Source organism: Gorilla gorilla, chromosome 13, assembly GCF_029281585.2.
Source record: "Gorilla gorilla gorilla isolate KB3781 chromosome 13, NHGRI_mGorGor1-v2.1_pri, whole genome shotgun sequence".
In the NCBI taxonomy this organism is placed as follows: domain Eukaryota; kingdom Metazoa; phylum Chordata; class Mammalia; order Primates; family Hominidae; genus Gorilla; species Gorilla gorilla.
The window spans coordinates 82,461,357-82,475,825 of NC_073237.2; the positions used below are offsets into that span (position 1 = coordinate 82,461,357).

Sequence of the window (14,469 nt, forward strand, 5' to 3'; positions counted from 1 at the left end):
CAAAATGCCTAATGGACTTTCCTGGCTGATTTCCTTGATCCCTTACCCTTGAGTCTGGCTGTCTTCCCAGGGGAGCCGCTTGTCTGACATGGCAGCTGGCACAGAGTAGGCACTCAGTAATTTTAGGCCTTCTGCTTTAGTTGTCAGAGGGTGAATTGACAACACGATTGATTGACAGGAAATGCAATTTGCTACTGCTGATACAACAACCAGAACTGAAAATATGACAATCAGACTTAGCTCCTCAAAGAGAGGGGAAAAGTCTGTGGTCTTGGCCAGGAACAGATCAGTTGAGTGGATTTATATACCAACACAATGGATGACAAAGGTGACAGTGTCCTGTCACGATGGCTTCAGGGAATGAGCGGTGTGGGCAGCTCAAACAACCCATCTGGGGCTAACGTGGAGGGGGAGAGAGCTCATCAATCTTGAGCAGATATTAGATGCAGAGGCCAGATTGCTTTCTTGTGTGGGTTTTATAGCTGTGCACATTCAACTATTAAGGACAACCTTTATTACTAAAATTTTTGTAGGACGGGTGCGGTGGCTCACGCCCATAATCCCAGCACTTTGGGAGACCAAGGGGAGCAGATCACGGGGTCAGGAGATCAAGACCATCCTGGCTAACACGGTGAAACCCTGTCTCTACTAACAATACAAAAATTAGCTGGGCATGGTGGTGGGCGCTGGTAGTCCCAGCTACTCGGGAGGCTGAGGCAGGAGAATCACTTGAACCCAGGAGGCGGAGGTTGCAGTGAGCCGAGATCGTGCCATTGCACTCCAGCCTGGGCGACAGAGTGAGACTTTGTCTCAAAAAAAAAAAAAAAGGAAAAATTAATTTTGTCATAGAGGATGAAACTCTTAATCCTTCCTTTGAAGTAATTACTTTTAGAGAGCTTGTTTGGAGGTCCTAGCAGGGGAGTGCAGCTACTCATATACCCTTGACCAAAGAACGGCCCTCCTCTGTTGGGGAAGGTTGTCCGCAGCGTCTGGAAGGATGCATGTGGAAGGATGAGGGAGGAAGGAGACACCCACCTAGCCAGCCAGATCAGACAAATTAACCCTGGCCATCAGTGGGGTGACAGATGTTGCAGCCAGACCACCCTCACATCCGGAAATAATTGCTTTTAAAATGCAATATTTGAAAACCTGAATTTTCTTGGGTAAGCAACTATTATATTGCTAATTTAATGAAACTTTTTTAAAAAAATTAATATACTTAAATTTTAGAGCAATTTTAGAATTGGTTAGAAAGTACAATGTTCCCACAACCCCCCTTCCCTGCACCATACACACAGCTTCCCCTTTTTTTTTTTTTACTACTTATGTTTGTGTGGTACGTTTGTTATACTTGATGAGCTGGTATCAATGCATGGTTACTAACTAAAGCCCATACTTCACAGTTTACATTACGGGGTCCATTCTTGGTGTTGTGCATTCTATGAGATTTCACAATGTGCAATTACATATATCCACTTTGATAGTATCATACAGAGCAGTGTTTTTTTTTTTTCTTTGAGATAGGCTCTTATTCTGTCACCCCAGCTGGAGTGCAGTGGCGTGAACACAGGTCACTGCAGCCTCAGCCTCCCAGGCTCAGGTGATCCTCCCATCAGCCTCCCAAGTGGCAGAGGAAAAAGAAAGGACACTGGGTGTGAGGGAGAGGTGCAAAGTCAGGACCAAGCATCCATGGGAACACGGGGGAGGATGAAGGCACTGAGGCTGGGGAGAGAGGGCAGGGCTATCAGTGTTGAAGGCCGGAAAGGATGAGGGAGTCTGCAGGCTCGGCCCGATCAACTGGTTCCAGCTTCTGTGACCTGCCTGGAGGAGGATGAAACAGGCTCCTCACCCTTATTGGTAAAGATAAACCCAAATCCCATCTCACCTCCCAGCTCTGGTCTTCCCACCCTAGCCACTGCCCACCTCACTCCATCTCTCCTTGCCAAGCCTAGACTGGCTTAGTTTTCACTGCTCTGTGGTCTCACAGTGCCCCGTGGCTATGGCTGTAGCTGCACTTACCACTTGTTTTACAGTTGTCTCTTCACGTGGTCATATCTGTCTTGAGTCTCTGCACTCCCAGGGCAGAGGCTGGGTCTCATTCATCCAGCAGCCCCAAGGCCCAGCCCCACTCCTAGCATGTGTCATTGCTTAGTGTTAAGTGACTGTCCATTGTGACATGTGGACATCCTCAAGGTCACATAAGCAACTATATGATGCTAAGCAATGGGGAATTACCTTGCTGCTTGGTGGGGTGTGGGAGATGGTGGAGGATGACAGAAAAGCATTTTTAAAGAGTGAACATTGAGTAGCTGAGTAGCCACTTTTTTTTCTGCCTCAGCTTGTGGCTGGGACCCCAGGCGCACGCCACCACGCCTGGCTAATTTATGTATTTTTCTCTAGAGATGGGGTTTCGCCATGTTGCCCAGGCTGGCGTGAATATAATTTTTTTTTTTTTTTTTTTTTTTTTTGAGACGGAGTCTCGCTCTGTCGCCCAGGCTGGAGTGCAGTGACGCGATCTCAGCTCACTGCAAGCCCCGCCTCCCGGGTTCACGCCATTCTCCTACCTCAGCCTCTTGAGTAGCTGGGACTACAGGTGCCGTGAATGTAATTTCTAACCAGTGAAGTTTTTCCTTCTATAGACATGGGCAAAGTGCAAATAAGAAATTGAGAGAGATAATAGAAGGTACAGCTATGCTCTTTGCACCTGGCCAGATACGGGTAGAAGTGGACCAGGGGCTACCTGGCCGTGCAAATTCTCTCCATGAGCCATGCAGCCGTGCTCCAGACTCCATTCCCCACCCATGGGAGGTCCTTGTGGCAATCACTGAAAATTTTCCTGACAACAGCCATTTCCCCAGAATGCAATCTACTGGGCATTTAAATAGTCTGATTGAGTTAATAACTTGTGAACACCGTGGCAACATATCCATAACATGAAGCTTACCGTGTTAAGCCGTTTTAGGTACACAGTTCTGTGGCATTCAGTACATTCACATTGTTGTGCCACCTGCACTGCCTTCCATCTCCAGAGCTTTTTCATCTTTTCCAACTGAATCTGTGTCCATGAAATAAATTTCTCACCCCCTGTCCCCTGTCAATGGACACCTGGGTTGTTCCTACCTTTTGGCTATTGCGAATAATACTGTTATGAACATGGATATACAAGAAAGTTAATAATTTTAAGCAGAATTTAATAAATACAGAAGATTCTTCCAATGAGAAAATATTTCAAAAGCCTGCCATTCAAAGGTGTTCTGCAGAGCAACAGCACTGGCTTCACTTGGGCCTTTGCTACTAATGCAGAATCTCAGGCTCTGCCCTGGACCTTTGTTACAGAATCTGCTTTTTTTTTTTTTTGAGACAGAGTTTTGCTCTGTCACCCAGGCTGGAATGCAGTGGTGCCATCTCATGTCACTGCAACCTCCCCACCTCCCAGGTTCAAGTGATTCTCCTGCCTCAGCCTCCTGAGTAGCTGGGACTACAGGTGCCCACCACCATGTCTGGCTAATTTTTGTGTATTTTTAGTAGAGATGGGGTTTCACCATGTTGGCCAGGCTGGTCTCGAACTCCTGACCTCAAGTGATCCACTCGCCTCAGCCTCCCAAAGTGCTGGATTACAGGCGTGAGCTACCTACTGCACCCGGCCAAGAATCTGCTTTTTAACAAGACCCCCCAGATGACTTATTTGCACCTTAAAGTTTGAGGACTGCTTCAAGACATAGAATCAATCCATGGAGAACAATAAATGAGTACTTTATTTTTTATTCTTTTTTTTGAGACAGGGTCTTGCTCTGTCATCCAGGCTGGAGTGCAGTAGTACGATCTTGGCTCACTGCAACCTCTACCTCCTGGGCTAAAGTGATCCTCTCACCTTGGTCTCCTGAGTAACGGGGACTACAGGCATGTACCACCATGACCAGCTAATTTTTGTATTTTTTGTAGAGACGGCGTTTTGCCACGTTGCCCAGGCTGGTCTTGAACTCCTGGGCTCAGGTGATCTGCCCACTTTTGCCTCCCAAAGTGCTGGGATTACAGGCTTGAGCCAACACACCTGGCCCAATAAATGGGCACTTCATCATGAAAAGTTTCGGAATCACTAGCTAGTGGAAGTAAAAGCAGTAACCCGCCAAGGCCGTCAAAGTAGGCTAGTTTTAAGCTGAGTACCGCTGGTACAGAGCCCTTGCCCCGCTAAAGGTTGATGTGAAATGAAGCCTTCCCTGAACACTGCACAGCAGCAAGGGAGGATGGGAGTCCACAGTGATGTAACCACCACATGGCTCTGTATTTCAATAGAGGCTGAGGCTAGGGTGCACCTCCCTCTCTTGTCTGATGAGACCTACCTGGGACCAGGAGACTGAGTTCCTACTGGGGAATGAGCTTTCAAAACAGCTCCTCAATTAAGGCAGGTTTGTCTATAGTTAATCAGCTACTAAGAGAATGAAATTTCTCTGAATGTTTATATTTGAAATTTATGGTTCTTTTCAAAGAAGTTACTGTGGTCGTTTATTTGAAGGAAATACAGCAAATTTCCCCCAGATTTGAATATGGGACAATAACTCCCTAAATGTGTTGAAACTCTTTCCCTAAGCTCTTGCTTTGATTGATAATCCATTAACATATTATCCCTTTTTGCACAAGAAAATGGCTAAAAGGGACAAGAATTACAACGTATGAAACGTCTACCCTTAGCAGGATGCCATTTATGTGTAGTTAGCTCATCACATCCCCCCAAATTCTGAGATTGTTTTACAGAAGGTTACCTGGCTACAAAATGACAGGAACCATGATTCAAATCCAGGCATATCTCACCCCAAACCTACACCTTTCCAGGCCAGCCTCCCAGCCTGCACTGAGCTCAGGTGAGCTGTATTTGGGTTTATTCTGGGTCGATGCTGTGTCTGGCCCATGCCACGTCTGCTCTAAGGCTCAGATGAGACACTGATGTTGCTTACAGCTCAGCTTAGCACAGGCTTTTCCATTTCCTGATTTCTCAGGTATCAAAACATGACAAGAAAGGCCATTTTTTTTTTAGGTATTTCCTGCTGAGTGAAACCTAGGAAATACTGGAAATCTTAGGGACATCTGACCTTGTAGGGATTGTTCCCAACCCTTTCCTGTTTGAGAAAAAAAAATCATTCTGGTGGGTCCGGTGACAGAGGGCTGGGAGGCACCCTGCAACAATGAAGTACAGCAGGCCTCTGTCCTCATGGCCTGATTCATTCCATTTAGCATCCTGATGTGGAAGAGTGGGCTTATAACTGATCATGAAAAGCCTGAGGTCTGCTGCTATGCGACAGATCTGCTGGCCTACACATCACCCAGGGGCACTACCAAATCGCCTAACACAATGACCAGTGTTTGTGAGTAGAATGTGGACAAATGTGGTGCAACAGACAGAACCTTCCTGGTGAGGGCTAAGGCTTGCATGACATGGTGTGACATGGCCGTAGGATGGAGCCATTTTGCAAAAATAATTCTGACCTGCCCGATGCTAAATGAACATTGAAGAAGCAATTGTGTTCCTGTCTCCAAGAACCTTTCAATATTGTACAAGAGACAAGAACCAAAACCAATGAACAGTACAAGTACTGCCTGTACAAATAGAAATGAGTCACAAAACACTGGCTGATGAGGTTGGGCTACGGATAGAGTACCATCCTTTCTGCCTCCTAAGCCTTTCTCTCACGGGTCCCTGCTCAGGTCCTATTATAGCGGGCTTTGCAGTAGCTTCTTCCTGTCCTCATCAGCCAGCCTAGTCCAGGCCATGGAAACACTTCCAAATGCAATTTTCTAATGAGTGCCCCTAAACACTTTCAGTGGCCCCAAGGCCTACAGAACTTGCAGAAAGCCCAAACGCCCCAGGCATCTACCTCGCCCTCCAGCCTTACTGCTCCTCTCTGGGCCTCATTCTCCGGAGTGCTTAGCTTCACTCTGTGTTTTTATTATTACTTTTTATTATACTTTAAGTTCTAGGGTACATGTGCACAACGTGCAGGTTTGTTACATATGTATACATGTGCCGTGTTGGTGTGCTGCACCCATTAACTCGTCATTTACATTAGGTATTTCTCCTAATGCTATCCCTCCCCCAGCTCCCTACCCCACGACAGGCCCTGGTGTGTGATGTTCCCTGCCCTGTGTCCAAGTGTTCTCATTGTTCAATTCCCACCTATGAGTGAGAACACGCCCTCTGTGTTTTTTCAACCCTCTTTAGTACTGTTCACTGTCTTCCCTCTTCCCCAAATCTCTTTCAACTAGGCGCAGGGGTCATAACCTGTAGGCTACCTTTTTAGAAACGGAGTTGGTTCTATCAGGACACGCAGTATGGCCTAACAGCTAGGAGCACAGCATCTGGAGCCATAGACACAGGGTACGACTCTGACTCGGCCACCTTAGCTATTTTATTTAAGCTGTGTTTTGGTTTATCTATGAAAAAGACAGTACTCAGACCTGCGTTCTCGATCGCTGAGATGATGTTTATTAGAACACTTCCTGGCATGCAGTGAGCATGCCATCACCACCAGCTGCTCACAACACTTACCATGGCGATCGATGCTCTTCGCTGGTGTCTCATTTGCCGACTTGAAGCTCACTGAGGTTGGGACTGTCTTTGATGACCTGTGAAAGCTCAGGGCTAGTGGAGAGTCAGTGCTCACTACTGTGCCTGAGTGAACAGCTGAGAACCTTCTTGGAGGAGGTTCACATAAAAGCTCAGATGACAGACGGAAAAGCACTCCAGGTAGTGATAATGCTCTCGTCCTGAGGACATGAGGAACCTGCCTGGGGGGTGGATGACCTCATGGGGAACAAGGAGGAAGAAGAGGCTAGCAAAGCCAGGGAGATGAGAGACACCTGAGATGGTCTCTCCAGGGCTGTGTGGAGAATCAGCAGCTAGGACTCTGGACGAAACAGTGTCAGGTAGAGAGGACGCCTGGTGACAGGCAGCCTAGGCAAAAAAGACAGTCATTTTTTTATTGGCTTTAGCAGCTGCTGTCCCAAACCCTCTCCCCTCAATAATAAATGGCAATTTTATGATCACAAAGAGGCCACATTTTTTTTAATTGACAACTCAATCTCTACATACATACAGTATTGCACGAATTATAAGTGGATCAACAATTATATTATTGATACAAACTCATGAGCATTTACATAAAACTGCCGCTCTAGGTTTTGGTGTGTTTTGTGTCAGCTACTTTAGTGAATAAACAAAACATAAAGGAACTCAGCTACTTGAATTCATGAGAATCAGCTTTCAAAAAAAGCATATATATCATCTCATAGAATACTTATTATGTCAAACCCAGGAAAATCAGTAACTAAGTGACAAAAGGAACACTTTTAAAGAAAAGTTGGTGATAAATATGTTAGGCTAAAATACTAAGAACTTTAGCAACTGGACCGAGGAACCAGAAAATGTATGCACACTGGGAATTTTAACAGAAGATTACACATTCTCCTGTACAGTGAGGACCACATTCTAAAAGCATAATTCTGGGTTGCTACAATGTCGTCTCTGCTACAAACCATTGTTTCAAAGTTGAAAGAAACAAGATGGTAATTCACATAAAAAGGTTTTAAAATTCTTCCCACTCAAAATAAAATAAAAATAATATAATCTCTATCAAATTATAAAGAAATTCTATCAAAATGTTGACCACATAAAGAAGTCAGACCATTTGCCTTCGCTGACTGCCTCAGAGGGCAGAGCATGTGTCACCTACAAGGAAGGGGAGAGGGGGGTAGAGTCCCTACTCTCCCCCGGCCTGTGGTGTCGGGGTGGAGAGGAGCCCTTTGGCTTCCCTGGGGTTTTGCTTCCTCACATAGGGAATTGAGGGAGGTGGGCTAGATGGCTTTAAGAGACTTCTCAACTAAAAGAATCAAAGTCAGCTTGAGAGCCCATCTCTGAACAGACATATAGGGTGGCAAAAGAAATGGATTAAAAAAGAGGCGGATGACGTCTTTCTCACCTTTTGATATCATCACTCAGAACTAATCTGAACTATAGTTGAAGAAAATCTTTGCCTGGTACTATTAAAGAGTATGCAGTGAGGCAGCTTACAATGAAATTTTTCATAAAAATGTATAAAAAGGCTATGTTAAGTTTGGGTGGAAAAAACAATGCACCTCCATATTACTACCAGCAGTCACGATGTCCTGTCTCAGATTTTAGGAGTCACCGATCTGGTTGGGAGAAATGCTGAGGGATGATCAAGCCATTCAATAGCGATCTAAGGAGTGCACACAGTTCAGGAAATGGATAAACAGGTGCCCAGGAAGGCAACTTTAATGAAACTGGTTCTAAAACAAAGGATACAAGAGACCTAAATGATCCAAAAAGAGTGATGGCTTCTCATTTTCTGTCCCCTATAGAGAATATAAATATCATTTCTTCTGGAATCCAACACACTGGATTCATTTTCAAGATGTATCACTTTATTTTCCAGCACGTGACAGTCACATGATTTCTGCAGTGAGCCCCAAAGCTTCCACGAGCTTTCCTGGAACCTACGGCCAGAAGAGTCCTGAGATTTCAAATATTAAAGCTTTCTCCACAGCCACAAGTCCCTTTGATGTTTGGGTTATTGAACACAAACTCACTGGATAATTTGTCTTCAACATAGTCCATTTCTGTTCCTAAAAGTGTTAGCTGTGCTTTCTTTTCGATGAATACTCTGACTCCTTGGAGAAAAGAAAACATGTGTCATGGAAAGCCTGCAGCCTTATGGAACTTGCTGATTCAAAGCACAAGTGAACTTGAAATAGTGACTATCAATGAAAGTCAAACAAGAAGCCTTGAACATTTTAAATTATTTCCTTAAGGAATTAAGCATTCAGTTTCCTGTCTGCCCCTCCTTTCCCACACATGAATTTATGTCACAATCACATTAGGGGAGAATTTTATAAAAGTAAATTCCATGACAATTTTATGCAAAATTAGAATTTACCTTTCACTATACTTCACTCATTTTTCCAGTTTGCAACGTGAAGAAAATGTATATTCTCGATGAGTTTTATGAAATAAAAAAAAAATTTATGAAAATTCTGCAATACACTAGATACACGGATTCAAGCTTAAAGATATACAAAGGACTGTGATACAATGGGGCTATTTTCATAATATCAATCAGTACAACAACAGTCTTTTCTGGTTACAGGACGGAAAACAGGTACTATTCCCTAGTAATTACACAGGTAGAGGTCAGCATCTTTGTAAATACAATCTTTTTTTTTGGATAGAGTCTCGCTCTGTCACCCCAGCTGGAGTGCAGTGGCATGATCATGGCTCACCACAAGCTCCACCTCCCAGGCTCAAGCGATCCTCCCACAGGATTACAGGCACATACCACCAGGACCAACTAATTTTTTTAGAGTCAGGGTTTCACCACGTGGCCCAAGCTGGTCTTGCATTCCTGGGCTCAAGTGATCCTCCCACCTCGGCCTCCCAAAGTGCTGGGATTACAGGTGTGAGCCACAGTGCCCAGCCAACAAATACAATCAATTTAAGAAAGCTTTCTAGTCTGGGAAACAGGGCAAAACCCTGGCTCCACTAAAAATACAAAAATTAGCCGGGCACGGTGGTGGGCACCTGTAGTCCCAGCTACTCGGGAGGCTGAGGTGGGAGGATTGCTTGAGCCCGGGAGGCAGAGGCTACAGTGAGCCATGATTGTGCCACTGCACTCCAGCCTGGGTAAGAGAGCAAGACTCTGTCTCAACAAACAAACAAAACAACGAAACAACAAAAAAACTTTCTTCCTTACAAGAAATTGAGCCATTAGCTAAATATAAACAATATATAATTAAGTCACCTCTTCTTTAAGATGAAAATCTTAAGGTTTATAATGTGTTATAATTTTTAAAATAATACATTTTTAAAAGGTCTTTATTGATAGTTATAACTTTAGTTTAATAAGAAAGCACACTTAAGAATCTAGGCCTCATTCTCCCATGTAGGTAAGAACTGCAAGCTAAGTGCATTACTTCCAATGACAAGATAAATTATTTATTTTAGATAGGTTTTAACAGATTATAGGGTGGAAGAAGGGGGCAGCAGCAAATATAATTAATTTTAATTATAAATTAAATTATAATAAATAGCTTTTAATAAAAATTGGAAATACAGGATTCCTCAAAAACGTGAGTTGATAATACAGCTCCAATAAAAATACAAAAATGAACCAGGTATGGTGGTGGGCACCTATAATCCCAGCTACTTGGGAGGCTGAGGTGGGAGGATCGCTTGAACCAGGGAGGTGGAGGTTGCAGCAAGCCGAGATCACACCACTGCACTCCAGCCTGGGCGAGAGAGCAAGACCGTCTCAAATTAAAAAAAAAAAAAAAAAGGATTATAATGGAGCTGAAAATTCCCATTGCCTAGCAATGCTGTAGCCACCATAATATCACAAGACAACCCATTACTCAGGTGTTTGTGGTGATGCTAGTGTAAACAAACTTATACTGCCAGTCATATAAAAGTCTAAGCATGTTCAATTATGTACACTACATAATACTTGATAACCATAATAAATGGTTATGTTACTGCTTTATGTATTTACTATACTTTTTATTGTTATTTTAGAGTGTACTTCTACTTATAAAAAAAAAAGTTCATGCAGTGAGCCGAGATTGCACCACTGCACTCCAGCCTGGGCGACAGAGCGAGACTCCGTCTCAAAAAAAAAAAAAAAAAAGTTAACCGTGAAACAGCCTGAGGCAGGTTCTTCAGGAGGTATCCAGAAGAAGGCATCATTATCACAGAAGATGACAACTCCATGAGTGTTACTGCCCCTGACGGCCTTCCAATGGCATGAGGGGAGGTGGTGGAAGACAGGGATATTGATGACCCTGACCCTGTGGAGGCCTAAGTTAATACGTGTGTTTTTGTCTTAGTTTTTAATTAAAATGTTTACAAAGAAAAAAAATTAAAAATAGAGAAAAGCTTATAGAATAAGAACATAAAAAATTTTTGTATATTTGTACAATGTGTTTCAAGCTAATGTTATCACAAAAGAGTCAAAAAAAAAAAAAACACCCCAAAGCTTACAAAGTAAAAAAGTTTCAGTAAACTAAGGTTAATTTATTATTGAAGACTAAGTGTACAAGGTTTATAAGGTCTATAGTACTACAGAGGAACGTCCTAGGCTTTCACATTCACTCATCACTCCCTACTCACTCACTGACTCACGCGGACAACTTCCAGTCCTGCAAGTTCCATGCATGGTAAGTGCCACAAACAGGTGTACCATGTTTTATTTTCTTCTTCTTCTTCCTTTTTTTTTTTCTTTTTTTAAAGAGATGGAGGTCTCGCTATGTTGCCCAGGCTTAAGGGCAGTGGCTATTCACAGTAAGAACACAGGGCACTATGATGTCTTTTTTTCTTTTTTGAGACAGAGTCTCACGTTTTCACCCAGATTGGAGTGCAATGGCATGGTCTCGGCTCACTGCAACCTCCGCCTCCTGGGGTTCAAGCGATTCTCCTGCCTCAGCCTCCCAGTAGCTGGGACTACAGGCGTGTGCCACCACACCCAGTTAATTTTTCGTATTTTTAGTAGAGATGGGGTTTCACCATGTTGGCCAGGCTGGTCGTGAACTCCTGACCTCATGATCCACCCACCTCGGCCTCCCAAAGTGCTGGGATTACACGGGTGAGCCACCACGCCTGGCCAGTGCACTACATTCTTGAACTCCTACACTCAAGGAATCCTCCTGCCTCAGTCTCCTGAGTAGCTGGGACAACAGGCTTGTGTTAACACACCCGACCACATTTGATCTTTTACAAAATTTCCTTAAGCTGATAAGCAACTTCAGCAAAGTCTCAGGATACAAAATCAATGCACAAAAATCACAAGCATTCTTATACACCAATAACAGACAAACAGAGAGTCAAATCATGAGTGAACTCCCATTCACAATTGCTTCAAAGAGAATAAAATACTTAGGAATCCAACTTAAAAAGGACGTGAAGGACCTCCTCAAGGAGAACTACAAACCACTGCTCAATGAAATAAAAAAGGACACAAACAAATGGAAGAACATTCCATGCTCATGGGTAGGAAGAATCAATATCGTGAAAATGGCCATACTGTCCAAGGTAATTTACAGATTCAATGCCATCCCCATAAAGCTACCAATGACTTTCTTCACAGAATTGGAAAAAACTACTTTAAAGTTCATATGGAACCAAAAAATAACCCGCATCGCCAAGTCAATCCTAAGCCAAAAGAACAAAGCTGGAGGCATCACGCTACTTGACTTCAAACTATACTACAAGGCATACAGTAACCAAAACAGCATGGTACTGGTACCAAAACAGAGATATAGATCAATGGAACAGAACAGATACCTCAGAAATAACGCCGCATATCTACAACTATCTGATCTTTGACAAACCTGAGAAAAACAAGCAATGGGGAAAGGATTCCCTATTTAATAAATGGTGCTGGGAAAACTGGCTAGCCATATGTAGAAAGCTGAAACTGGATCCCTTTCTTACACCTTATACCAAAATTCAAGATGGATTAAAGACTTAAACGTTAGACCTAAAACCATAAAAACCCTAGAAGAAAACCTAGGCATTACCATTCAGGACACAGGCATGGGAAAGGACTTCATGTCTAAAACACCAAAAACAATGGCAACAAAAGACAAAATTGACAAATGGGATCTAATTAAACTAAAGAGCTTCTGCACAGCAAAAGAAATTACCATCAGAGTGAACAGGCAACCTACAAAATGGGAGAAAATTTTCGCAACCTACTCATCTGACAAAGGGCTAATATCCAGAATCTACAATGAACTCAAACAAATTTACAAGAAAAAAACAAACAACCCCATCAAAAAGTGGGCAAAGGATATGAACAGACACTTCTCCAAAGAAGACATTTATGCAGCCAAAAGACACATGAAAAAATGCTCATCATCACTGGCCATCAGAGAAATGCAAATCAAAACCACAATGAGATACCATCTCACACCAGTCAGAATGGCAATCATTAAAAAGTCAGGAAACGACAGGTGCTGGAGAGGATGTGGAGAAATAGGAACACTTTTACACTGTTGGTGGGACTGTAAACTAGTTCAACCATTGTGGAAGTCAGTGTGGCGATTCCTCAGGGATCTAGAACTAGAAATACCATTTGACCCAGCCATCCCATTACTGGGTATATACCCAAAGGACTACAAATCATGCTGCTATAAAGACACATGCACACGTATGTTTACTGTGGCACTATTCACAATAGCAAAGACTTGGAACCAACCCAAATGTCCAACAATGATAGACTGGATTAAGAAAATGTGGCACATATACACCATGGAATACTATGCAGCCATAAAAAATGATGAGTTCATGTCCTTTGTAGGGACACGGATGAAATTGGAAATCATAATTCTCAGTAAACTATCGCAAGGACAAAAACCCAAACACCACATGTTCTCACTCATAGATGGGAATTGAACAATGAGAACACATGGACACAGGAAGGGAACATCACACTCTGGGGACTGTTGTGGGGCGGGGGGAGGGGGGAGGGATAGCATTAGATATACCTAATGCTAAATGACGAGTTAATGGGTGCAGCACACCAGCATGGCACACGTATACATATGTAACTAAGCTGCACATTGTGCACATGTACCCTAAAACTTAAAGTATAATAATAATAATAATAAAAGAAATTTCACTATACTTTTTCTTTGTTTAGGTACGTTTACACAAATACTTACCACTGTGTCAGAACCGTGCACAGTATTCAGCACAGTCACATGCAGTACAGGTTTGTAGCCTAGGAGCAATAGGTTGTATCATCTAGCTGAGGCATATGGTAGGCTCTACCATCTAGGTTTGTGTAAGTACACCCCAGGATATTTGTCTAATGTCACATTTCTCAGACCATCTAGGTTTGTCTAAGTACACCCCAGGATATTTGTCTAACGTCACATTTCTCAGAATGTATCTCCAATGTTAAGTGACGTATGACTGTATCTGCATTATACTTACTGCTTGAGCATCCCAAATCCAAAAAGCTCCAATGAGCATTTCCTCTGAGTGTCATGTCAGCACCCACTTTTAAAGTTTTGAATTTGGGAGCATTTCAGATTTCAGATTTTTGGATTGGAATGATCAACTTGTACTTATTTGACACAGATATAAAACTACTGCTTACACGAAAACTGTTGGTTTACTGTGAGGTTTAAGGCTGGTTCACTTTTTGGACACAACAATGATCTTTCATAGTTAAAACAAGCTTATATAATAATTTATCAATTAGTTACTAAGAGCAGTCTCTGGAAAGAATTTTACTAGGCCACTTATTATGACCTTAAACTATTTAACCCCTCTGTGCCTCAGTTTCTTCATCAGAAAAACAGGGATAATATGGTACCACCCACATTCAGCATTGTGTATAAATCAGTTAATACATGAAATTCCATCAAACAACTCCTACACACACAGTGAGCATTATTTAC

At 42.9% G+C, this 14,469-nt stretch overlaps 2 protein-coding genes across 12 annotated transcripts in view; both read right to left on the reverse strand.

Annotated features, from left to right (window-relative positions):
* The window catches only part of C13H9orf153 (chromosome 13 C9orf153 homolog), a 40,130-nt gene extending 36,125 nt beyond the window's left edge, over window positions 1-4,005 (reverse strand). For 4 of the 6 annotated variants that reach the window (XM_019033975.4, XM_063696507.1, XM_063696508.1 and 1 more), the window contains exon 1: window positions 2,020-4,005. The gene's annotated coding sequence lies outside the window, so the exon portion shown is untranslated. The remainder of the gene's footprint in view (window positions 1-2,019) is intronic. The other 2 variants (XM_004048195.5, XM_019033978.4) reach the window with 1 other exon arrangement.
* The window catches only part of ISCA1 (iron-sulfur cluster assembly 1), a 160,316-nt gene that overhangs the window by 133,681 nt on the left and 12,166 nt on the right, over window positions 1-14,469 (reverse strand). The window contains exons 4-6 of one of the 6 annotated variants that reach the window (XM_055350698.2): window positions 13,726-13,784; window positions 8,949-9,003; window positions 8,555-8,682 (exon numbers count right to left, since the gene is read on the reverse strand). The exons of 3 other annotated variants lie outside the window; for them this stretch is intronic. In XM_055350698.2, coding sequence (XP_055206673.2) covers window positions 8,962-9,003; window positions 13,726-13,784 — 101 coding nt within the window. In that variant the 3' untranslated portion in view covers window positions 8,555-8,682; window positions 8,949-8,961. 2 more of the 6 variants (XM_004048194.4, XM_055350697.2) reach the window with 2 other exon arrangements.